Source organism: Triticum aestivum, chromosome 1D, assembly GCF_018294505.1.
Source record: "Triticum aestivum cultivar Chinese Spring chromosome 1D, IWGSC CS RefSeq v2.1, whole genome shotgun sequence".
NCBI lineage: Eukaryota > Viridiplantae > Streptophyta > Magnoliopsida > Poales > Poaceae > Triticum > Triticum aestivum.
Window position 1 is genome coordinate 433,983,744 of NC_057796.1, and position 25,157 is coordinate 434,008,900.

The window sequence follows — 25,157 nt, forward strand, 5'->3', positions numbered from 1 at the left end:
TCCCTCTCCTGTGTTAGTTGGTAAAGATCAGATATGAACCTCTTTGCATCCTCATAGTGATCCTTGGTTTGTACCTAGGTACGGAATTTTTATTTTCTACTACGTTTCCCAACAGATAATGCAGTGGGTACTTTGAAGTTTGAACATTGCTTTTACTATTAAGCATAAAATAAAAATATTGCGAAGAACTTTAGTGTTTTATAATGAATGGCTAAGTGCGTTATTACTTTAGTGGATGGTGAGTTCATCGCTCTTGTAGCTCCGCAACTTCGGCTTGTAGTAGGTGTTAGGTCAGTGCGTGCATGTAGCGGCGGTGCGCGTGCATGTTCACCTAAGTTGTACTCGTTGTTTCTAAGGAAAACATCAGTGTTCTACAAACAGTTGTAGCATGTCGTGCTTGATTTCAGTAACTTTTCCTTTGATCTTTCTTGGTATGTGAAAACTGGACATGTTTTGTGACGGATAATCTGCACAATACTCCATGATCAAGCCAAATATCTCCTTCTGGCATAGTAGTCACCCATTTGGACTCTCAATTCGAAGAAATCAAGGGTAAATGTGCAGCATCGCATTACCTAATGCATACCCCCATAATACAAAACAAATAAATAAATGTTACTACTCAAAATGTATGGATAAAATTGATATATATTCCTGATTTAGTACAACATTACTTTACATATACTTCCAGAAATTCCATATGTTGCACTACAGTTCGTTCTTGCTCCCATGTCTGGAATTCCTAGGTGTGTAAATAGGTTTTGTCGAATATAAGCCAACAATATTATTCTTTTGAGCTAAAATGGTGTATTGCCAACCATTCGCTATCTTAATGCATGGTTTATACAAGTATGTATCTAAAGAGCTAACTATGACTTGCTCATCTTGTACTCTTTCTAACATGGCTATCCCTTATCTTGCGCATCCCAGCTGCTGCATCTCTCGTGCACATCCTCTCTGTTGGTGCTTGCTTGCAGCACGATAGCGCAACTTCTATGATAGAGAATATGGTGTTGCAGATATCCTCCATTCTGTTGCTTTGATTCTGCAAACTACTCCCATATTTTTCTTCAATGGATGGTAAGACAGGATCAACAATCTCCATTAGCTTATCTGGAAATGCATTCTCGGCATGTTTTTGCAAGGTCAACCCGTCTCTGAACATGTCATGAGTTGGCTCCATGCCTGTAAACAACTCAAGGATGACACTTCCAAAGCTGTATACATCTCCAGATGGAGAAACTTGACTACCTTCGCCATATTCTACATTGCATACACAAAACATCATGATTTGACATTCAAAAATTCTGTTATGAGAGTAGAACTGTTTAAAGAAATTTTGAGCTACCTAGAGCAAGATATCCAATTGTTCCTCTTATTTCGATAGAGCTCTTTGAATTGATTGGTCTCTCCCCTTCTGGATCCGAAAGAATCTTTGCAAGGCCAAAGTCCCCAATGTGAGCAACTAAATACGTATCAAAGGAAGAATGTTGCTTGGCTTCAAATCACAGTGAACAACTGGAGGTTCGCAGTTGTGCAAGTAATCTAGTGCATCAGCAACATCAACGGCAATATTTAACCTCTGCACCATTGTCAAGCCTTGCAGTTGTTGCGATGTAGGTACATCTGGATGCAGCCACTCACTAGTAGAAAAGGGGCCTTTAGTCCCGGTTCATAAGGGCCTTTAGTCCCGGTTCTGGAACCGGGACTAAAGGGTCGTTACTAAGGCCTCCCCCTTTAGTCCCGGTTCTTACACGAACCGGGACTAAAGGCCCTCCACGTGGCCGCTGCCTGGAGGTCCACCTTTAGTCCCGGTTGGTAACACCAACCGGTACTAAAGGAAATTTTATGATTTTGTTTTATTTTAAAATTTCTGAATTATTTTAACCTCTAATCACCCCTCATCACTGTTCACTTTAACCTCTAATCTATAATCACCCCTTATCATTCCAAATCATCTAACTTCCCGGACGGTCACCCATCCTCTCACTACTCCAGCCTGAGCACGCTTAACTTCCGGGTTCTATTCTCCCTCGTTTCCAAGTCTGCACTTGTTGTTTTCCTGACAATAGTAAGATGTCAATCCTATTAACCCTCAGGAATTTAGCTTGAGCATGAAGTCACACATTTCACTGTTTGAGTTTGAAACTATTGTTCTAAAAAACAATAATTATTTAGTAATACTAATATTTCTTGAATAAGTAGTTTGACCATAGTTTGACCATAGTTTGACCAGATTTGACCAAAATTCAAAAAAACTGAAATAATTATTTAGTAACACTAATATTTCTTGAATAATTAGTTTGACCACAGTTTGACCACAGTTTGACCAGATTTGACCAAAATTCAAAAAAACTGAAATAATTATTTAGTAACACTAATATTCTTGAATAATTATTTAGTAACACTAATACTTCTTGAATAAGTAGTTTGACCATAGTTTGACCAGATTTAACAAAAAGTCAAAAAAACAGAAATTTGAGCATAACTTTTTTTCCTTTTAGAATTTGAGGATTCTAAAAATTTGCAAACAGGTCGTAGGCCGCCAAAATCGGATGCGGATTTTCGTGCTGAACATTTTGATATATTATACGTTTTTTTCTGACATCGTATGCAAAAGTTATAGCCATTTTACATTTTCCCTACACTTTTTGCAAAACATGTCCAAATTTAAGTTTTTAAATTTCCTAACTAGTACATGTAGTAACATAACTATATCTGGAAGGATTTTAATTTTTGAAGTTTTTATCATTTTCTTTTGCTTTTTACAAAACTGAAAAGGCGATCCACAGGGGGGGTAGAGTTTGAAAATGGGACCTTTAGTACCGGTTCATGCCATGAACCGGTACTAATGCCTCAAACCCCATTAGTACCGGTTGGTGGCTCGAACCGGGACTAAAGGTCTAACCTTTAGTACCGGTTGGTGCCACGAACCGGTACTAATGGGCATCGCACCCTTTAGTCCCGGTTCGTGGCACCAACCGGGACTAATGCTCACATTAGTCCCAGTTCGTAATGCAACCGGGATTAATGCTCTTTTCTGGCCGAACCAAAGCCCTGTTTTCTACTAGTGACTTATCTAGGCTCCCATTAGGCATGAACTCAAACACAATGGCTTTGAAGTCGTTTTGGTTTGAGTCTAAGCTTGAGCAGCAAGTGATGACACTGATCAAATTATGATGGCATATCTTGCGAAGTGCCTCACACTCAGCTAGAAAGCTTCTGGAGGAGCCAGATTGTTGAAGATCAAAAACCTTCATAGCAACTGTGGACATCATATTCTTTAGTAGCAAACCGCACTTATACACAGAATCATACCTTCCTCTACCAATCAAATTGTCTGTGGCAAAGCAATTTGTTCCTTGGAACAATTCAGCATAAGAAACTCTAGGATAATTGTCATCTGCCAATTGGAATCCCCTCGTGGTTGCAGATTGTGCTTTTGGTTTCTTTCTTATTGTGAAGAAAACAAGAATCAAACTCGAGCATATAATGATGCCAGCAACAATTGGAATAACTACTTTCATCAGAAAATGACGTTTCCTTAGACCATGTTCCATGGATTCCGGCGGGCATAGGGGCAAATATAATTCTGAGACGCCACCACAGAGGGCCGAGTTCCCTTCAAAGGAAAACCTCGTCACGTTACTGAACACACCCTGTGATGGAACTCTGTCGTCAAGCCGGTTGAAAGACAGGTCAAACCGGTACAACGATGTCATGTTCCCAAAGCTTTCAGTGATATGACCAGACAGGTTGTTGTGTGCGAGATGCAATTCTTGAATGCCATCCATGAGTCCTAGCTCTCGAGGAATCATACCATAGAGTGTGTTTTTGGTAAGGTTTAGCAATATCAAGCCTTGCATTTTGCTCACAGAAGCAGGAATGCTACTATTGATGGAGTTATGGTCCAACCGGAGGTGTATCAAGCTTTGGCAACTGCTCAGTGCATCGGGCAGGGGCCCTGACAGGTTATTGTTGGAGATGTACATGTATGCAACTTTTGTGAGGAGGCCAACTTCTGGTGGAAGTGTACCAACAAAATAATTATCTAACAAATCCAGGGCGTTTGTCAGGGAAGATAGGTAAAAGATCTCTTTAGGCAATGGACCTGTGAACATATTGTTTGAAAAATTGCCTGTAGTAATCTCCTGGAGGCTCCCTAGGCTTGTTGGAAGACGCCCCTCAAAGTTGTCGCCCTCTGCGTAAAGACTTGCTAGCCACGTCAAGTTCCCAAGGGAAAATGGCAGGGACCCTTTCAGTCGGTTATTTTCAAACCCTAAGGCCTCTAGCAGATTTAGGCGTCCAATGCTGCCAGGCAATTCACCGGTAAAATGGTTATTAGAGAGCTGCAACAGACTTAACCCAACAAGTTCAGTAATGTCATGTGGTATTGTTCAAGTAATCTCATTGAATCCAACGTAAAGGATTTCTAGATGTGCTGATAGATTGGAAACAGAGCTCGGCAACACGCCACCGAGCATGTTGCCCTGAAGATCAACGTAACGGAGGCGTGTGCAGTTTGTCAAGTGCGCCATTGAGAATAAATGGATCTTCAAGAAGAAGACGGACGCTGATGGTAATATCACTATCTACAAAGCTCGACTTGTGGCAAAAGGTTTTCGACAAGTTCAAGAAGTTGACTATAATGAGACTTTCTCACCCGTAGTGATGCTTAAGTCTGTCCGAATCATGTTAGCAATTGCCGCATTTTATGATTGTGAAATCTGGCAAATGGACGTCAAAACTGCATTCCTTAACGGGTTTCTTAAAGAAGAGTTGTATATGTTGCAACCAGAAGGTTTTGTCGATCCTAAAGGTTCTAACAAAGTGTGCAAGCTCCAGCGATCCATCTATGGACTGGTGCAAGCATCTCAGAGTTGGAATATACGCTTTGATGATGTGATCAAAGCATATAGTTTTATATAGACTTACAGAGAAGACTGTATTTACAAGAAAGTGAGTGGGAGATCTGTAGCATTTCTGATATTATATGTGGATGACATATTGCTGGTTGGAAATGATATAGAATTTCTGGATAGCATAAAAGGATACTTGAATAAGAATTTTTCAATGAAAGACCTCGGTGAAGCTGCTTATATATATGGCATCAAGATCTATAGGGATAGATCGAGACACTTAATATAGGACTTTCACAAAGCACATACCTTGAAAAAGTATTGAAGAAGTTCAAAATGGATAAGCCAAAGAAAGGGTTCTTCCCTGTGTTACAAGGTGTGAAGTTGAGTAAGACTCAAAGCCCGACCACGGCAGAAGATAGAGAGAGAATGAAAGTCATTCCCTATGCCTGAGCCATAGGTTCTATAAAGTATGCCATGCTGCGTACCAGGCCTGTTGTGTGCCTTGCCATGAGTCTAGCAAGGGGGTACAATGGTGATCTAGAGTGGATCACTGGACAGCGGTCAAAGTTATCCTTAAGTACCTAAAGAGGACTAAGGAAATGTTTCTCGGCTATGGAGGTGACAAAGAGTTCGTCGTAAAAGGGTTACGTCGATGCAAGCTTTGACGCCGATCTGGATGACTCTGAGTCTCAATCTGGATACGTATTGAACATGGGAGCAATTAGCTAGAGTAGCTCCATGCAGAGCATTGTAGACATAGAAATTTGCAAAATACATACAGATCTGAATATGGCAGACCCGTTGAGTAAACCTCTCTCACAAGCAAAACATGATCACACCTTAGAACTCTTTGGGTGTTAATCACATGGCGATGTGAACTAGATTATTGACTCTAGTGAACTCTTTGGGTGTTATTCACATGGCGATGTGAACTAGATTATTGACTCTAGTGCATGTGGGAGACTGATGGAAATATGCCCTAGAGGCAATAATAAAGTGGTTATTATTATATTTCCTTAATCATGATAAAGGTTTATTATTCATGCTATAATTGTATTGACCGGAAACTTAAATACATGTGTGGATATATAAACAAATACCGTGTCCCTAGTGAGCCTCTACTAGACTAGCTCATTGATCAAAGATGGTTAAGGTTTCCTAACCATAGACATGTGTTGTCACTTGATAACGAGATCACGTCATTAGGAGAATCATGTGATGGACAAGACCCGTCCGTTAGCTTAGCATATGATCGTTCAGTTTATTGCTACTGCTTTCTTAATGTCAAATACATATTCCTTCGACCATGAGATCATGCAACTCCCGGATACTGGAGGAATACCTTGTGTGCTATCAAACGTCACAACGTAACTGGGTGATCATAAAGATGCTCTATAGGTATCTCCGAAGGTGTCTGTTGAGTTGGCATGGATCGATTGGGATTTGTCACTCCGTGTATTGGAGAGGTATCTCTGGGCCCTCTCAATAATGCAGCATCACAAGAAGCTTGTAAGCAAAGTGACTAAGGAGTTAGTTACGAGATGATGTATTACGGAACGAGTAAAGAGACTTGCCAGTAACGAGATTGAACTAGGTATGGAGATACTGATGATCGAATCTTGGGCAAGTAACATACCAACAGACAAAGGGAACTACGTATGTTGTCATAAAGGTTCGACCGATAAAGATCTTCGTAGAATATGTAGGAACTAATATGGGCATCCGGGTCTCGCTATTGGTTATTGACCAGAGAAGCGTCTCGGTCATGTCTACATCATTCTCGAACCCGTAGGGTCCGCACGCTTAACGTTCGTTGACGATATAGTATTATATGAGTTATGTGAGTTAGTGACTGAATGTTGTTCGGAGTCCCGGATGAGATCACGGACATGACGAGGAGCTCCGGAATGGTCCGGAGGTAAAGATTGATATATGGGATAATAGTGTTTGGTCTCCGGAAGGGTTCCAGAATTCACCGGAAGGGGTTCCGGATGTTTCCCGAAATGTTCTGGTGCAAGAACACTTTATTTGGGCCAAGGGGTAAAGCCCACGAGGCTTTAGGACGGTGCAAAAGGAAGTTTTGCGGAGGCCAGGCGCCAGATGCCAGGGACCCCGGCGTCTGGGGCCAGACGCCGAGGACCCTGGCGTCTGGTCCTAGAGTTCGAGAAGGACTCTTGACTTGCGTGCTAAAACGGCTTTGAGGAGGCTCTTTCTCCAGGAAAGAACCCCGGGGCTCAACATATAAATAGAGAGGCAGGGCTAGCACCCGTAACACATCAAGATTCACCAAGCCGTGTGCCGGCAACCCCGCCCCCTCTAGTTTATCCTCCGTCATAGTTTCCGTTGTGCTTGGCGAAGCCCTGCGGAAATTGTTCTTCACCACCACCGTCACCACGCCGTCGTGCTGCCGGAACTCATCTACTACTTCACCCCTCTTACTAGATCAAGAAGGCGAGGACGTTATCGAGTTGAACGTGTGCTGAGAGCGGAGGTGCCGTACATTCGGTACTTGATCGGGACGGATCGTGAAGGTGTACGACTACATCAACCGCGTTGATAAACGCTTCCACTTAGCGATCTTCAAGGGTATGAAGATGCTCTCCCCCTCTCGTAGCTATGCATCTCCACGGATAGATCTTGGGGGTGCGTAGAATTTTTGTTTTGTTTTCCATGCAACGTTCCCCATCACCTCTCCCCCATGCATTCCCTCCCGGCACCACCCGCCCGCATTCATGCCGCTATAGAGCGGCCGCTCCGCATTGACGCCGGCCCGGAGCATACACGACCTCTCACTAGCGCCGACATTGAAGCGACGTGCTAGCCAAGAGAGCGCCGCCCGCTGCACCACTGACTGAATACGCCTCCTCGCCGCATTCAACCGGCTTCAGACTACCCTGCCTACCTCCTTTGAACCCGCGTGTGTGAAAGTGCTAGTTATCGATAGAGTGGGGTGAATAGGCGATTTTTATGAAAGTCTTCAAAACATGGAAGTTTCGAAGACAAACGATAGAAATGAACCTATTAACATGCAGCGGAAGGTAGACTACACTAGACAAGCCATAGTCAAGTATTCAATGAAGTGAAAGCACGTAGACTAATAGCACCTAGGTAGTAATGATCAGGATGGAAGATAGTATGAAGCCAAACAACAATAGAAGTAACACAGTGAAGTCAAACAGGTAACACAGGCAGGCAATGACTTCACGAAGACAAACTGTGAACAAAGAGAGGGAGAAGATAGAACCAGGCGCTTGGTGAGGACAAGGATTTGTTGGACCAGTTCCAGTTGTTGTGACAACTGTACGTCTGGTTAGGGAGGCTGAGATTTAACTCAGAAGACCGCGTCTTCACCTTATTCCCCTTGAGCTAAGGACACCCAGTCCTCGCCCAATCACTCTGGTAAGTCTTCAAGGTAGACTTCCAAACCTTCACAGACTTCGTTCATCGGCGATCCACAATGACTCTTGGATGCTCAGAACGTGACGCCTAACCGGCTGGAGAATTCAGTGTCCTCAAGTGTAACAAGTCTTCAGGTCACGCGGACAGAAAGACTTCAGTGATGCCTAACACTCTTTGGCTCTGGGTGTTTGGGCTTTGTCCTCGCAAGGATTTCTCTCTCTCAAAAGCATCGGAGGTGGGTTGCTCACAAACGACAAAAGCCGTGCACTAACTCTGAGCCGCCACCAATTTATGGTGTAGGGGGTGGGCTATTTATAGCCACTAGGCAACCTGACCTGATTTGTCCGAAATGACCCTGGGTTACTAAGGAACTGACACGTGTTCCAACGGTCAGATTTCAAACACACGCGGCAGCTTGACTTGGGCTACAAGTAAAGCTGACTCATCGAGCTCAGGATAAGATTTGCTCTCATTGTCTTCTCTCGAAGACATAGGATTTGGTTGAGCATCACTTCAGTCACTCTGACTTTGTTCACTGGGACCCCACTTAACAGTATGGTGGTTCCTATGACTCAACAAAGAAGAAAAGGAAACAACGAAACAACTAAGTCTTCGCGCTCCATAGTCTTCACACGATGTCTTCTCTAGTCATAGTCTTCAATGTGAATATCTTCACAAACCACCATTGTCTTCAATGTCTTCATACATTTTTAGGGGTCATCTCCGGTAAGTAAACCGAATCAATGAGGGACTACTACCTGTGTTATCCTGCAATTCTCACAAACACATTAGTCCCTCAACCAGGTTTGTCGTCAATACTCCAAAACCAACTTGGGGTGGCACTAGATGCACTTACAATCTCCCCCTTTTTGGTGATTGATGACAAACTGGTTGAAGTTTTCAACGGGGATAAAAGTATGTGAAATTGTAAAGGATTAAGGCATTGTCTTCATAAGTAGCAACAGGCTCCCCCTGAAGATGTGCATATAAGTAATTTGCTTTTGGAATGCAAATGCACATGGCAGGTTGTACTTGTGGAGATCCTCTTCAACTTATGAAGACAATTCATCATGCATGATTTGATCTAACGAAGATAATGAAATGCATAATGAAAAATGGACGTCTGCAATATGACTTTGTGCGGGATTTATCAACGCACATGCGGAATTTATCATCGCAAATAAGTAGCAGACGACCATCAAGTTTAAGTGTTACAACTCAAAGAACCAAATGTATCAAAAGCGAGAGTTGTAAACACTAGGCAAAATATAAAGCAACCGCCCATATGGACCCGCTTGAAGACTATCAACTCGTATGCTTCTCCCCCTTTTGTCAGTAAGGACCAAAAAGGTTTGAAGACATAGAGGTGCTACTCGTTTCCAGAAGGAGTAGGTGAGGCTGCATGGTCGTCGTTGGGGTTTGGCAGTGCAGAAGAACTTTGTGCAGTGTCGACACGCGCTGAGGTTGGAGGAGGTGAAGTAGCATCATCTTGGTCATCAATAACTCTGGCATTCACTGTTGCAGCTGAGGACGAATAATCAGAGTCTTCAAGAGAGGGAGTCCGACGCTCCTCCCCTCCCGCGATGCTCCTGCGAGCGCCGGGGGGGAAACCCTAGCCACCGGTCCCCTCGTACCCACCTCTCCCCCTCCTCCCCCGCCGCCGCCGGCTGGTGCTGACGGGCAAAGCCCGAGTGGCGCGGTGGTGGCGGGGCCCCTTCTTATCCTCTGCTCGGAGTGGCCGGCGCAGGATGGCGGCTCCTGGTGGCGGCGCGGGGCTGCTGCGGGGCCCTGCGGCGTGGCGGCGGGCGAGTGGTGCGGCGGTCGGAGGCGGCGCGTCAGCGACGCGTGCTGTCTACTACGCAACCTTCTTGTTGTAGACGTTGTTGGGCCTCCAAGTGCAGAGGTTTGTAGGACAGTGGCAAATTTCCCTCAAGTGGATGACCTAAGGTTTATCAATCCGTGGGAGGCGTAGGATGAAGATGGTCTCTCTCAAGCAACCCTGCAACCAAATAACAAAGAGTCTCTTGTGTCCCCAACACACCCAATACAATGGTTAGTTGTGTAGGTGCACTAGTTCGGCGAAGAGATGGTGATACAAGTGCAATATGGAATGTAGATATAGGTTTTTGTAATCTGAAAATATAAAAACAGCAAGGTAACAAGTGGTAAAAGTGAGCGTAAACGGTATTGCAATGCTAGGAAACAAGGCCTAGTGTCGGGGATATACCCCGCGGTGTAAACCGGCCAGAAGTATAACCCGGCCGGACTTGGCGGTTTACTTGAGACCCGACTGACACTTGGCAATCCACTGGCGACCCGCCCTGACCTGGCGGTTTACAAGCAACCAGCCTGGTCATTATGACTCACTGGTGACCCGGCGGGCGGGTCAGACGGATGACAAGGCCCAAGGCCCAGAAGGCCGGTTTATGTTAATGGTTGGCCGGTTTAAGTGGAAAGGCGTGAAGAATATTTCCCTTACAAGGAGTCTAGACCCGGACTTGTATCCGGTTTGTATTAGAAGGTAGACTAGTCTTAATCCTAATAGGACTCCACATGTAACCCGCCCCTTCAACTTATATAAGGAGGGGCAGGGCTCCCCAAAGAAGGACAAGCAAGAAGAAACAATCTCTAGGGCTAGACACAAAGAGCCGGTTTACCAGCGACTCCCTGGTAATGATAATGAGACCTAGCCACAAACAACATGTAGGATTATTACCGGATGATGTTTCCCGGGGCCCGAAGCTGTCTAAATCCTCGTCTTGTGTTGCGTCTCTCGATTCCGCTCAACCCCTCTCAAGCTACTACATAGATGCGTTGGCCTCACGACTAAGTCCTGACACTAGGACATCTGCCGTGAAAATTCCACGACAGTTGGTGCCCACCGTGGGGCTTGCGCACGGTGGTGTTGAGTTCTTGGAGGGATCAATCTTAGGGTTCGAGAAGTTCATGATTTTCATATGAAGAAGAGTCGGTTTCCGTTTGTGTATACCATCACACGCGACCAGGCGATACATTGTGGTCAGATCACTTTCCGCAGCGCCACCGCGAGGAGCCAAGGGCAGAGAAGGTTCCATTAGTACAGATCAAAATCATCAAATTACGTTGTTTTTCTCGGATTCGCTGAGTCGCCGCCGCCGCGTACGGTACGGGAATCGCAGAGACCATTACCTGAAGCCAGATCGGGTTTTTCTTTTGTCAAATCTAGTTGTTGTACACATACAAGGAATCTACCAGGAGAATAATACATGCCTCTGGCTCGTGGTTATCAAGAAAAAAAAGGAAAAGGATGGCCACGTCCTGAGGATGTGGACGGGACTGGTCGACCACCCACGATAGATCAAGTTGCCCCGCCTCGTCACTCCGTCCTTGCGATGGAGCCGCCTCGCTTCCAGGCACCACCCTTGCCGGAGCGGCCTCGCCGCCGAGCCGCCGCCACGGCTCACCTTGCCACCGCGCGACTCCGTTTCTGCCTACACTGTGCAGTCCCGAGCTGTCGCCTTCCAAGCCCGGATTCACCTCGCCAGGGGGGCTCGAGCCGCTCTCGCCAGCGCTGCCTCGCCTTGACCCATCCACGACCCGGCCTCGAGTCATCTTGGTCTCCGCCTTCAAGCCATATCCACTTGGATTCTCCTTCATTGCCCCTGCTCGGACTTGCCTTCGCCACTCCAAGTCATCCCGGCCGTGTTCTGAAACGTCCACGGCCACTTCCGAGTCGATTTGCTTCAGCCACCGCGCCAAGTGGCCCCGACTCATCGAGCCGTCCCGGATTCATCCCGACAGCGCTCCGTTTCTACTCCTGGCCACCTCGCCCCCGCGGCCTTGCGCTAAGTTGCCGCCGCCTCACCTCATCTGTGGCGCGTCGTCTCCACCTCCACTGGGCTACTCCCCTCGCCTCATTGCTCGCTTCTGCATCAGAGACGCCGTGTCAGGCTCCTCCTCGTTCTGCCCCTGCCGCCTGCCTAAATTGTTACTGTGGCGTCTCCTCGTCGGTGTTGGATAAACCGCTGCTGTCCCGGGCCACCTCGAGAGGCCTTGCCGTCCGCCGCAAGCCGGTGTCTCCACCGCCGCACCACCGAGCCGATTTTGCTGCACGCTGCCTCCGAGCTGCTACTTTGAGCCGCCGCCTTTGTTGCCGCCTTGAACCGCTGTTCCGAGCCACTGCTGTGAGCCGCCATGAGCCGCCCCGATTCAACGCTTCTCCGCCTCTGCCGTGTATCCGGCTGTGCTGCGGGTCACGTCCATCAAATTTGCCGAGTCGCCGCTGAGTCAAGCCGCATCGTCCTCGCTGGTTGTGGCACGCCTCGGCCTTATTTTTGCGCTTGCGTGCCCGTCGCCGAGCGGCCGCACAAGCCACCCGTGTGTGTTACGACGCCGTGCCTACGCCCGCTGTTGTTTCCGTTTTGGAGCTGCATGGATTGTCTCCTTCACGGTACTCCGGCCCGCTGGCTCCGCTTCTGCTGGATGTCAAGTTGCCCGTCGCCGGTTACCCACTGGGCTCCCGCACGACCCCGGCTGCGCCCTTGCATGCTCACTTGAAAGCTACTAGCTGTTTCCTGAAGAAAGGAAAGCAGGAGCGGACTGGGAGGTTGAGAAAGAAAAGAAAGAGGCTGCAGTTCCTCAGAATTACATCAGATTACTGTTTTTGCTGTTGTTGGTTATTTGTCTCTGGCTGATAAAGCTACAATGCAACACTGGTTTTGGCACTGTCCAATGGACACAAGTGGAGCCTGTCGGCAAAGAAAAAGAAAAGGCGGAGCTAGTGTTACAACAGAAGCATCAATGCAAATATTCCAGTATGGATAAGCCGGCCAGAGAGGGCTTAAATCGCCATTGAAATTATTGAAGATCATCTACGGATGTCATACACAAGTCATTTGGGCAACTCAGGTGATATTTGTCCAAGTTTACTATATTAGCACATATTGTTTTTATCAAAGAACAATTACTTGGTCTATGATATTTTTTTTCGCAGGACCATTATTCCTTACAAAAAGGTGTTGCAAAAGGGGCGTGACAAAATAATTTTTTTTTGCACTAGCGCTCATCCTGCATAGGTTGCCACCCCCACTACATCAACACATGCGATTGACTTATTGTCTGCCCCCGCGACCGATTGTCCCGCCCGCGCCGGTTTACAACGCCACGGCCGACTCATCTGTCCGAGCTGCCTCTGATGTTGTGGTCGTCTTTGTTGTCCGTTTCTCGCGGCCTGGTCTACATCAACATACCGGGCCGCACCTATCTGCATGAGCTGTTTATTAGTATGAGCAAGTCACAGCTAGGGTAGCCCGGTTTTTCTTTCAACAAAATGGAGGCAAATCATCATATACTATCAACCGTCGTCTGCACTGGGTGGCTCAATGGGCAGGCGCACAAGTCGCCACCACTATAGTTTGGTTAACTTCAAATCACCAGTTGGAAGGAACCATTGGCCGAGTTGCTGACACGGCTCATACAGGATCATTTACAGCCCGCCGCAGTCACCTCAACCTTCTGTGGATTCACATCGTGCTATCAACACCAATGATATACAAGTTATGCCGGTTTATATCACGGTCAAATATGGAGAGTTTCAAGGCAACTCCTTGAGTCACCTTTGAGACTCGGGGGCTACGATGACATGACTCAGCAAATCTTGCCAGTTTCAGCAAATTTAAGAACCCCAGGACGATGGAGGGAAAGATAACCCGGTCCCGGAGGCTACTGCTATATTGATGAAAATTTAAAGGCCGTCAGAAAATTTCCGGCTTAGAAAGTATATGACAGTTACAAAATCCTGGCTCAATGAAGAAGTTTCGGGTCATCAGAAAGGATTCCAGTTTAAAATCCGGTTCAAGGGAAATCTGTCTCCCACAAAGCTCTGAAGCTCTCAAATCCAGTTTGAAAATGTCCGGTTCAAAAAGGAAATAACTTCTCGCAAGTTCGAGTTTAAAGGCCGTCAGAAAATTTCCGGCTGAAAATGAAGATTCCAGTTTAAAATCCGGTTCAAGGGAAATATGTCTCCCACAAAGGTTCGAAGCTCTCAATATCCGATTCAAAATCCCGGTTCAAGAAGAATTTATCTCTTGCAAAAAGTTAAAGGTTGTTGAAGAGGACCTGCTGCCATGACGCGCGGTTCAAACATGGGTATCCTGCCTTATTGGCTTATCATATTATTGATCACGTGGGGGTTTCTATTTCATAAAGCGGCGTCCGGTTTACCCTTGATTCAGCTTATCAAAGCTTTATACAGCATCACTTGGGGGCTTGGTCGTATCCAAACCATAGCTACACCTCTTGATCAGCGAAATGCCACAGCATCACTTGGGGGCTTGGTCGTATCCAAACCATAGCTACACCTCTTGATCGGCGAAATGCCACAGCATCACTTGGGGGCTTGGTCGTATCCGAACCATAGCTACACCTCTTAATCGGCGAAATGCCACAGCATCACTTGGGGGCTTGGTCGTATCCGAACCATAGCTACACCTCTTGATCGGCGAAATGCCACAGCATCACTTGGGGGCTTGGTCGTATCCGAACCAAGCTACACCTCTTGATCGGCGCAATGCCACAGCATCACTTGGGGGCTTGGTCGTATCCGAACCATAGCTACACCTCTTGATCGAATTTGGGGCCTGGCAGCCCGTGAAAAGCCTCAACTACAACGGTTTTTATTTGCCTTTTGCTGAGTTTTCTTTGTTTTCATAAGATTTGTGATGTTTTTAAACCGGTGTTTATCAACCCGGTTAGGCTGTCAACTACAAGTTGACAGTATACAATCAAATTATAATCCGGAGACTATCAGCCCGGTATGGTTTTGACTCAATGTCACCAGTACGGAATAAACCGGTGTTTATTACAACCCGGAATGAAGTCTTGGATGATATTTCTACTATTTTGATAAACCGACATTCGTTCACCCGGTTTGACTTTCAATTACAAGTTGTCAGTATATGATCAGTCATAATCCGGATTTGGACTATAAGTCGCCAGTATATATTTGGATTGCGCCATTGGAATCATGCGCTTATAAATCATTAGGTTATATTATTCAAATAGCCAAACTTGGCTGAATTTTCATTATGATATTGAATGAATAAGGTTTTCATACCGGATTATATTATCTTGAATAGCCAACATGGCTGGATTTTATTATGGTTATTAATAACCGGTATTATTGAGGTTTTCAAAGTCGCTTTAGCGCAATGGCTATTATTTTATCAAAGGATATGATTTATTCTACAATGGAAGGAATAGTCCTGAGTCGCTGCAGGCTTACGACCCGGCACTTGGGGGCTACATTATTCAAATTGAGATTACATGCAAGTCTCATGTCGCTGCAAGCATGCACCATGACACTTGGGGGCTAATGCAAAGTCATTTTTATTGGCCTTATTGAAGACCCGACTCATCACATCATAATGAGCCGGCCCTTGGGGGCTACCAATTGCTCCTGTCAACAATTCAAGCCCCATGGTGGGGGTTACATCATATGATGTTCTTTTCAAAGAAGTATATATAAAGTACCAGCTCAATATTATCTTACTGAGCCGGCCCTTGGGGGCTACACATTATTGTTCAAATCTACATGATCATATTTATAAAGTCCCTGCTCATTATTGCATAATGACCCGGCACTTGGGGGCTACATATATGGAGTATTCAGTTTTTAATAGTGGCTGAGATGAACAACATGGATTTCTTCAAAGTGGCAGTAATTATATGGAAACAAGTTTTCAGCCATCACTTTGTTCTGCTCAAGACTTGGGGGCTACAGGTAATATGGATATAAGGGAGAAAAATCTTCAAATTCTCAGTTCTGAGCAAACCAGATTGACTCGGTGTTTGCAACAATTATGACCCGGCGTCGGTAACAATTATGACTCGGTGCCATCCATATTTACAAACCGGTAATTTTGGTAATATTAAACCGGCAAGTTTTACATCTTCAAACCGGCTGAATATCAGATGAGTATTTCAAGACCAAATATTTCTTAAGCTGGCGCTTTGGAAGCCGACTCAAGTGGATTATTCTTCACAATATTTCTCTTTGAGAAACCAATGTCAGCAAATTGAGTATGAAGCTGGCTAATTGAATTGGATTTTCTAGAAGAAGGAAATGACAAGGAGTTAATGATGATCAGGTGCCAGTTTACAAGAATTCTGAACCCGGAGCATAATCTGTCAAGTTTGTTCTTGCGTTTATTTTACAGGATCAGTTTAACATGGATAAATCCAAATTAAACTGGGGGCTAATGTCGGGGATATACCCCGCGGTGTAAACCGGCCGGAAGTATAACCCGGCCGGACTTGGCGGTTTACTTGAGACCCGACTGACACTTGGCGATTCACTGGCGACCCGCCCTGACCTGGCGGTTTACAAGCAACCCGCCTGGTCGTTATGACTCACTGGTGACCCAGCGGGCGGGTCAGACGGATGACAAGGCCCAAGGCCCAAAAGGCCGATTTATGTTAATGGTGGGCCGGTTTAAGAGGAAAGGCGTGAAGAATATTTCCCTTACAAGGAGTCACGACCCGGACTTGTATCCGGTTTGTATTAGAAGGTAGACTAGTCTTAATCCTAATAGGACTCCACATGTAACCCGCCCCTTCAACTTATATAAGGAGGGATAGGGCTCCCCAAAGAAGGACAAGCAAGAAGAAACAATCTTTAGGGCTAGACACAAAGAGCCGGTTTACCAGCGACTCCGTGGTGATGATAATGAGACCTAGCCACAAACAGCATGTAGGGTTATTACCGGATGATGTTTCCCGGGGCCCGAAGCTGTCTAAATCCTCGTCTTGTGTTGCGTCTCTCTATTCCGCTCAACCCCTCTCAAGCTACTACATAGATGCGTTGGCCTCACGACTAAGTCCTGACACTAGGACATCTGCCGTGACAATTCGACGACACCTAGGGTTCATACTTTCACTAGTGCAAGTTCTCTCAACAATAATAACATAATTGGATCATATAACTATCCCTCAACATGCAACAAAGAGTCACTCCAAAGTCACTAATAGCGGAGAACAAACGAAGAGATTATGGTAGCGTACGAAACCACCTCAAAGTTATTCTTTCCAATCAATCCGTTGGGCTATTCCTATAAGTGTCACAAACAGCCCTAGAGTTCGTACTAGAATAACACCTTAAGACACAAATCAACCAAAACCCTAATGTCACATAGATACTCCAATGTCACCTCAAGTATCCGTGGGTATGATCATACGATATGCATCACACAATCTCAAATTCATCTATTCAGCCAACACATAGAGCCTCAAAGAGTGCCCCAAAGTTTCTACCGGAGAGTCAACACGAAAACGTGTGCCAACCCCTATGCATAAGTTCATGGGCGGAACCCGCAACTTGATCACCAAAACATACATCAAGTGAGTCACATGATATCCCATTGTCACCACAGATACGCACGGCAAGACATACATCAAGTGTTCTCAAATCATTAAAGACTCAATCCGATAAGATAACTTCAAAGGGAAACCTCAATCCATTACAAGAGAGTAGAGGGGGAGAAACATCATAAGATCCAACTATAATAACAAAGCTCGCGATACATCAAGATCGTGCCAAATCAAGAACACGAGAGAGAGATCAAACACATAGCTACTGGTACATACCCTCAGCCCCGAGGGTGAACTACTCCCTCCTCGTCATGGAGAGCGCCGGGATGATGAAGTTGGCCACCGGTGAGGGTTCCCCCCTCCGACAGGGTGCCGGAACAGGGTCCCGATTGGTTTTTGGTGGCTAAAGAGGCTTGCGGCGGCGGAACTCCCGATCTATTATGTTCTCCGATCGTTTTAGGGTATATGGATATATATATATAGGCGGAAGAAATATGTCAGGGGAGCCACGAGGGGCCCACGAGGGTGGAGGGCGCGCCCAGGGGGGTGGGCGCGCCCCCCTGCCTCGTGCCTTCCTTGTTGCTTTCTTGACGTGGACTCCAAGTCTCCCGGGTTGCTTTCTTTCCAAAAATAACTTCTCCAGAAGGTTTCATTCCGTTTCGACTCCATTTGATATTCCTTTTCTTCGAAACACTGAAACAAGGGAAAAAACAGGAACTGGCACTGGGCTCTGGGTCAATAGGTTAGTCCCAAAAGTAATATAAAAGTGCATAATAAAGTCCATAAACATCCAAGATGCATAATATAATAGCATGAATACTTCATAAATTATAGATACGTTGGAGATGTATCAACGCGTCGTGGTGAAGCGTAGCGGCTGCGGTGCTCCGGCTCGGGAGGCGGCGCGTGGGCGAGGCTCTGCCCAGATCCGCTTGATCTGGCGCAGGGGCTTGGTCGGCGGCGCCGGCGGTGGCGTGCCCGTCCTTGCGCTGGCGGCGGCGGATGCCGCGGCTGCCACATCTGGCGGGCGGCGCGAGCTGGGTCTCTGTGGGCAGCTTGGGCCGCGGTCGGCCATCTCTGCGGTGATAGGTGTAGTGGCAGCATGGTGGTGGAGGTGGTGGTTCGTGCTGGTGGTGGCGCTGGCGGTGGTGTGGGCTTCGGCCGACCTTGCGTGCGGCGGCTGTTGGCGGCGAGGGTGGTGGCGAGGGTTCGGGGCTGCCCCTCGGGGTCCCGACGTGGATGTGGGCTGCCACAGCGTGGTGGTGGCCCATGGTCGTGGTCTGGGTCGTTTCACGGCGGCGGCTGGACTTCTTCGGCGTGTGCTTGTCGGTGAGCGGTCTTGGCGACCTTCGATTCCTCTCCCCGTCGTTCGGGCACTACCTTCATCGGAGGGTTGGCCCTCTCCCAGCGGCGCCCATCGCCCGTCTCGCGCCCGGCGGCAAGACCGAGCTTGTCTCGCGCCCGGCAGCAGGACTGGACTCGTTTCGCACCCGGCAGCAGGATCGGACTCGTCTCGTGCCCGGCAGCAGGACCTGACTCGTCTCGTGCCCGGAAGCAGGACCGAGCTCGTCTCGGGCCCGGCAGTAGGACGGGTCGATGGTGGCCAGTTTTGGCCGGTCTATCGGGTCTCGACGCTGGGGACTGCTCAGGAGTGAGAAAGGCGGTTCCTTTCCATTCGTCTCTTTGGTTGGGATAGCGGTGGGAGGCGGGTGAGGTGGCGTCAAGGTCCTGGATGCTGGGGCAGCGGCCCTGGTGGTGGTGTCGCGGTGCTCCTGGGTGTCGGGGTAAATGACTACGGGTAGCCTAACCGACTACCCCTGGCTCTTCAGAAAATTTATCAGGCCTTTGGGCCTTCAAGCACTCCAAGCATTTGGGCCGCCTTCCCCGGCCGGCTGCCACTAAAGCCGACTCCCGGAAGGCGACCCAGCCGCACCGACTCCAAGAAGCCGGCCAAGAAGGACGCCGACTCCTAGAAGCCGGCCAAGATCGCAACCACTCCTACATAACGACGACTTGACGGGGCATGGCCACAGTGCGGCCCACGACCCCCTAAGCCCGAGGCGGGCATGGCTACAGGAGGCCGTACGGGGGCGATGTCTCCCGTGCGGCCCGGCACTGTAGCCACGCCAGCTACGACGTCATCCGGATCTTCCTAGTCGGCCAAGAGTATAGCCGGCCTCCAGAAGCCGGCCACTCCCTTCCTCGAAGTAGGAGCCCCATTAAGGAGACAACACGAGGTGAGGCTACAGTGATAGCCCCCGAGGCGGCTCACTGTAGCCACGCTCACCTCGACGAAGCCCTCATCATCAGAGGCGCGGCTACAGTAAGCAGCCGCCGACAAAACCCTAGGCGGTGGGGCCGGCCTGTCGACCAGGTAGCCGGCAGCCGGCGGGACCCACTAGCCGGCGGGACCCAGCAGCCGGCGGAGAAGCCGGCGGGCGTAGACACTGACGGCTGGGACCAGATCCCAGTCGGATTACCATTGTACCCCCGGGGGGTTGGCCTATATAAACCCCCCGGAGCACCCATGCAAAGGGTTCGCATCTCTGCATGTTTGGCTTCCAAGCATAGCACACACACACCATAGATAGAGAGAAGCAAGAGCTAGCCTTGTTCTTCTTCTCCCTTGATTCCTACAGCTCTAGGAGCGATTGTAGCTACCCCTTATCGATCTAGTGATCATGCGGAGACCCCGCAGAGCAGGACTAGGGGTGTTATCTCCCCGGAGAGCCCCGAACCTGGGTAAGATTCGCCGGCGTGCATGTCTTCGCCTCATCCCGTTTCCAGGCACCGGCGATATTTTATTGGCTCCCACAATGATAAGCCATCCCTTGGCATATGTCGCGCCAACCACCCGACATTTGGCGCCCACCGTGGGGCTAGGTGCACCGTCGTCCGGAGACCTGTTCTGGACGGGAACCCTCTTTCTTCCCCCCAAGCGCAGTCAGCCTGCTGTGCCCGATGGCGCTTGCCCCGACGCGCTGCAAGGCGACGACGATGCCTGCGCAGCGAGCCGCCTCGCCGATCTGCTTGGCGAGACTCGCATCTCCGACGAGCCTGCGTCCGACGCAGGCACCGACTACCCCGAGAGCCGCCTCGTCAGCCTCCTCGACCAACTTCACGTCTCCAGCGAGCCCGCTGCGGACATGGAGTCGGTCGGCTCCACCGACCCGATGCTCATCGACTCCGACACCGCGTCGCTCGACGCCTACCCCTCCGACGTGGTGGTCTTCGACGACCCCCTCCCTCGAGCTGACAGCGGCAGCAGCGCTGTCACCGAAGTGCTGGTCATCAGCCACGTCTCCAACTCGGGCGAGAACGCCCGCGACGCTCAACAAGCGGCGATGCACGACCTCTCCGTCCCCATCCCGGCCGACGCCGACGCCGAGACCCTGGAGGCACGCCGCCTTGCCCTCATCTCGGAGAGCAATAAGATAGCCTCGATGAGACGCCTCACCGAGGCCCACCAGCGCGAAGTCGACCGCGCCGCCTTCGGGACACCGCCGCCTAGCGGCCCGAGCCGAGCCGGCTTCGTCCAGAAGCGCGGCGCGGCCGTTGCCAGCATGCTGGGCGCAGATCGTCCCATCTACGCCACCCCGCTCGAGAATCTGCGAGCCGCTCAGGCGGCTGCAGAGGAGCTCAATGGGCTGGGAGCCGACGAGCTCCCCTACATGACAAGACGGATCCAGCAGCTGATCGACGCGGCTGCAGAACGGCACGAAGCCGGCGCCTGACCTGATAGCCATCCCCCGCGCCGGGAGCACGCCGCGACGTCCCGCTCGCCAAATGCGAGTGGTGCGTACCAGAAGAAAGATAAGGAGCCGGCTGCCAGCCGCAGCCGGACTCGCATTACCATCGAGCGCGACGCGGAGGGCCACCCTCGAGCTGTAGAACACCAAGGAAACCTGCCTCCTCCCCCGCCTCGAAGAGAAAGACGCCTCACTCCACCGCCTATCACCCATCCGACTCTCGGCGACCGACTCGGCCGCCGGGAAGGAGTCGGTAAGAACGACGCCCGCCACAGGATCGACCGCCTAGCTCGATCCTTGGCGTTAGAAGAAGAAGACGATGTCGGCCCGCCATGCTTTGTCCCCCGCATCCGCGACGAGCCCTTCCCCAAAGGGTTCTCGCTCCCTAGAGACACGCCCAAGTACAACGGCTCAGTGAAGCCGGAAGATTGGCTCATCAACTACTCCACAGCCGTCAGCATCGCCAACGGCAATCGGCGCGTCGCCGTGAAGTACGTCCCGTTGATGCTGCAAGGCACGGCGCGTACGTGGCTCAACAGCCTCAAGCCCTACAGCATTAACAGTTGGCTGGACTTCACCGAAGTTTTCGTCCGCAACTTCACCAGCACCTACAAGCGGCCTCCCAAGCCTCGCCAGCTCTCCCTCTGCGTCCAAGGGCCCAACGAGTCGACCCGCGACTACCTCACGCGATGGGCCGAGCTCCACAACTCCTGCGAGGGAGTGCACGAGGTCCAGGCCATCGAGTACTTCACCGCCGGGTGCCGAGAGGGCACCCTCCTCAAGCACCGACTCCTCTGCGACGAGACGGCTACCCTCGATGAGTTGCTGATCACCGCCGACAAGTATGCCACTGCCGACTCCTCCATGAAGACCGAGCTCCGAGTGGACGCCTCGGGGAAGGTAGTTGCTCCGGCTCCCAAGACGCCGGCTGGCGACCCAAACCGGCGCTCCTACCAGAACGACCACAAGCGCAAGGGCCCCATGCCGACTTCCTCCAGTCGGCAGGTGGCCACCATTGAAGACGAGCAGCCCGAAGAGCGGCCCGCCCCCAAGAAGAAGGGTGGCCGGCCCCCTTGGCAGCCGTCTTTCTCCTACGAACAAGCACTCGATGCTCCCTGCAAGTTCCACAGCGGCGCAAAGCCGTCCAACCATACAACACGGAAATGCCACTGGCTCACCCGCATCACCAAGGGCGAAGGGATGGTGCCGCCTCCGCCTCCCGGCCCGCCGCCTCCAGCTCCCCAGCAGCCGGCGGCCCGGACGGCAGTCGGCGCCATCCAAGACGAGTTCCCCGAAGCGCACGATGCCTACGTCGTCTTCACGAGTCAAGTCGACGACAAGCGCAGCCGACGCCGGCAACACCAAGAAGTAAACGCAGTCGCCTCTAGCACCGCCGAGTTCACGCACTGGTCAGAAAAGCCCATCAGCTGGAGCCAGGCCGACCACCCAGAGGTGATGCCTTCGCCTGGCTCCTATGCTATGGTCTTGGACGTCACCCTTGCGACGGAGAGGCGAGCCGCCGGATTTTCCCGCGTCCTGATAGACGGCGGAAGCAGTATCAACATACTGTACCGCGACACCATGGACAAGCTGAACATCAAAGCAAAGCAGCTCATGCCGAGCCGCACCGTCTTCCATGGTATCGTACCCGGCCTATCCTGCTCTCCAATCGGCAAGATCAAAATGGATGTTCTCTTCGGAGACAAAGATCACTTTCGCCGGGAAGCAATATGGTTCGAGGTGGTGGATTTGGAGAGCCCCTATCATGCACTACTGGCCGACCTGCTTTGGCCAAGTTCATGGCTGTGCCCCACTATGCCTACCTGAAGATGAAGATGCCGAGCTCGAAGGGGATCATCACGGTAGCCAGCGACTACAAGAAGTCCACCGAGTGCGCCATGGCCAGTAGCCGGCTGGCCGAGTCCCTCGTGGTGGCCGAAGAGAAGAAGATGTTGGAACGGGTTGTGGCCATGGCCGGCAAGCAGCGGTCCTTGTCCCCCAACCCCAAGGACTGTGATGCGTAGGGCTCCTTCCAGCCTGCGAAAGAGACGAAGAAGATACCTCTAGACCCGGAGCACCCGGAGAGGTTCGCCGTGATTGGGGCGAACTTGGACAGTAAATAGGAAGGCGAGCTCGCCGATTTCCTCCGTGAGAATCGAGACATCTTTGCATGGTCCCCAAAGGACATGCCGGGTGTCCCGAAGGATTTCGCCGAGCACAGATTACATGTCCGAGCTGATGCGAAGCCGGTCAAGCAACCCCTCCGCCGACTATCAGAAGAGAAGCGAAGAATCGTGGGAGAAGAGATAGCCCGGCTCCTTGCAGCCGGCTTCATCATGGAAGTGTTCTTTCCAGAATGGCTTGCCAATCCAGTTCTGGTTTTGAAGAAGAATAACAAGTGGCGCATGTGTATAGACTACACAAGTTTGAACAAGGCCTGCCCAAAGGATCCGTTTGCTTTGCCACGGATTGACCAAGTGATAGACTCCACAGCCGGATGCGAGCTGTTGAGTTTTTTGGATGCATACTCAGGGTATCATCAAATCAAGTTGGACCCAGCTGACCGCCTGAAGACTGCCTTCATCACACCCTTTTGGAGCTTTCTGCTACCTGACAATGACATTCGGCTTGAGAAACGCCGGTGCCACTTTTCAGCGTTGCATGCAGAAATGTCTCTTGAAACAACTCGGCAGAAATGCCCACGTCTACGTAGACGACATTGTGGTGAAGACAGAGAAGCGTGGTACCTTGCTGGAAGACCTGAAGGAAACATTTGCCAACTTGCGCCGATTCCAGATCAAGCTCAACCCCGAGAAGTGCGTGTTCGGGGTGCCAGCCGGCCAGCTGCTAGGCTTCCTGGTCTCCGCACGCGGCATTGAGTGCAACCCTTTCAAGATCAAAGCCATCGAGAGGATGGAGATTCCCACCAAGCTGCGAGATGTGCAGAAGTTCACTGGCTGCTGAGCCTCCCTGAACCGTTTTATCAGCCGACTAGGAGAGAAGGCTCTCCCCCTGTACCGACTCATGAAGAAGTCCACTCACTTTGAGTGGAATGATCAAGCCGACCAAGCCTTTCATGAGTTGAAGAAAATGTTGACCACTCCGCCTGTCCTGGCTGCGCCGACTGAGAAGGAGCCCATGCTCCTCTACATCGCCGCGACAAGCCGAGTCGTCAGCACTGTTGTTGTGGTCCAGCGCCCGGAGGAAGGCCGAGCCCAGCTGGTCTAGAGGCCGGTCTACTATCTCAGCGAAGTACTGTCTAGCTCAAAGCAATACTACCCGCACTACCAGAAGATGTGCTATGGGGTGTACTTCGCTGCCAAGAAATTGAAGCCCTACTTCCAAGAGCACCCCATCACGGTTGTGTGCACTGCCCCGCTCGCCGAGATTACAGGCAGCCGGGATGCATCCGGCCGGGTGGCCAAATGGGCCATCGCCTTGGCACCCTACACGATTTTCTATCAACCCCGCACCGCCATCAAGTCGCAAGCATTGGCCGACTTCCTCGTCGATTGGGCCGAGACCCAGTACTTACCGCCGGCTCCCGACTCCACCCATTGGCGGATGCACTTTGACGGGTCCAAAATGCGCACCCGCTTGGGAGCCGGCATCGTCCTCACCTCTCCCAAAGGCGACAAGCTCAAGTACACGCTGCAGATCCACTTCGCCGCCTCCAACAACGTGGCCGAGTACGAAGCGCTCGTACATGGGCTCCGGCTGGCCAAAGAACTCGGCATACGCCGGATCCTGTGCTACGGCGACTCAGACTTGGTGGTCTAGCAATCATCTGGCGACTGGGACG

General features: G+C 50.1%; 1 protein-coding gene across 1 annotated transcript; it reads right to left on the minus strand.

Moving 5' to 3' along the window:
• Positions 1-880: 880 nt before the first annotated feature.
• LOC123173049 (probable LRR receptor-like serine/threonine-protein kinase At3g47570) lies at positions 881-1,591 on the minus strand. The gene is made up of 2 exons (XM_044589886.1): positions 1,474-1,591; positions 881-1,263 (listed from the first exon to the last, which is right to left on the minus strand). The coding sequence occupies exons 1-2, from the start codon at positions 1,589-1,591 to the stop codon at positions 881-883; spliced, it is 501 nt and encodes a 166-aa protein (XP_044445821.1).
• Between the last annotated feature and the right edge of the window lie 23,566 nt (positions 1,592-25,157).

Coding starts and splice junctions, on each gene's coding strand:
- LOC123173049 (XM_044589886.1), bottom strand. CDS start 1,591: ATGGTGCAGAGGTTAAATATTGCCGTTGATGTTGCTGATGCACTAGAT. Junction 1,264..1,473: donor CAACATTCTTCCTTTGATAC/GTATTTAGTTGC, acceptor TATGCAATGTAG/AATATGGCGAAGGTAGTCAA.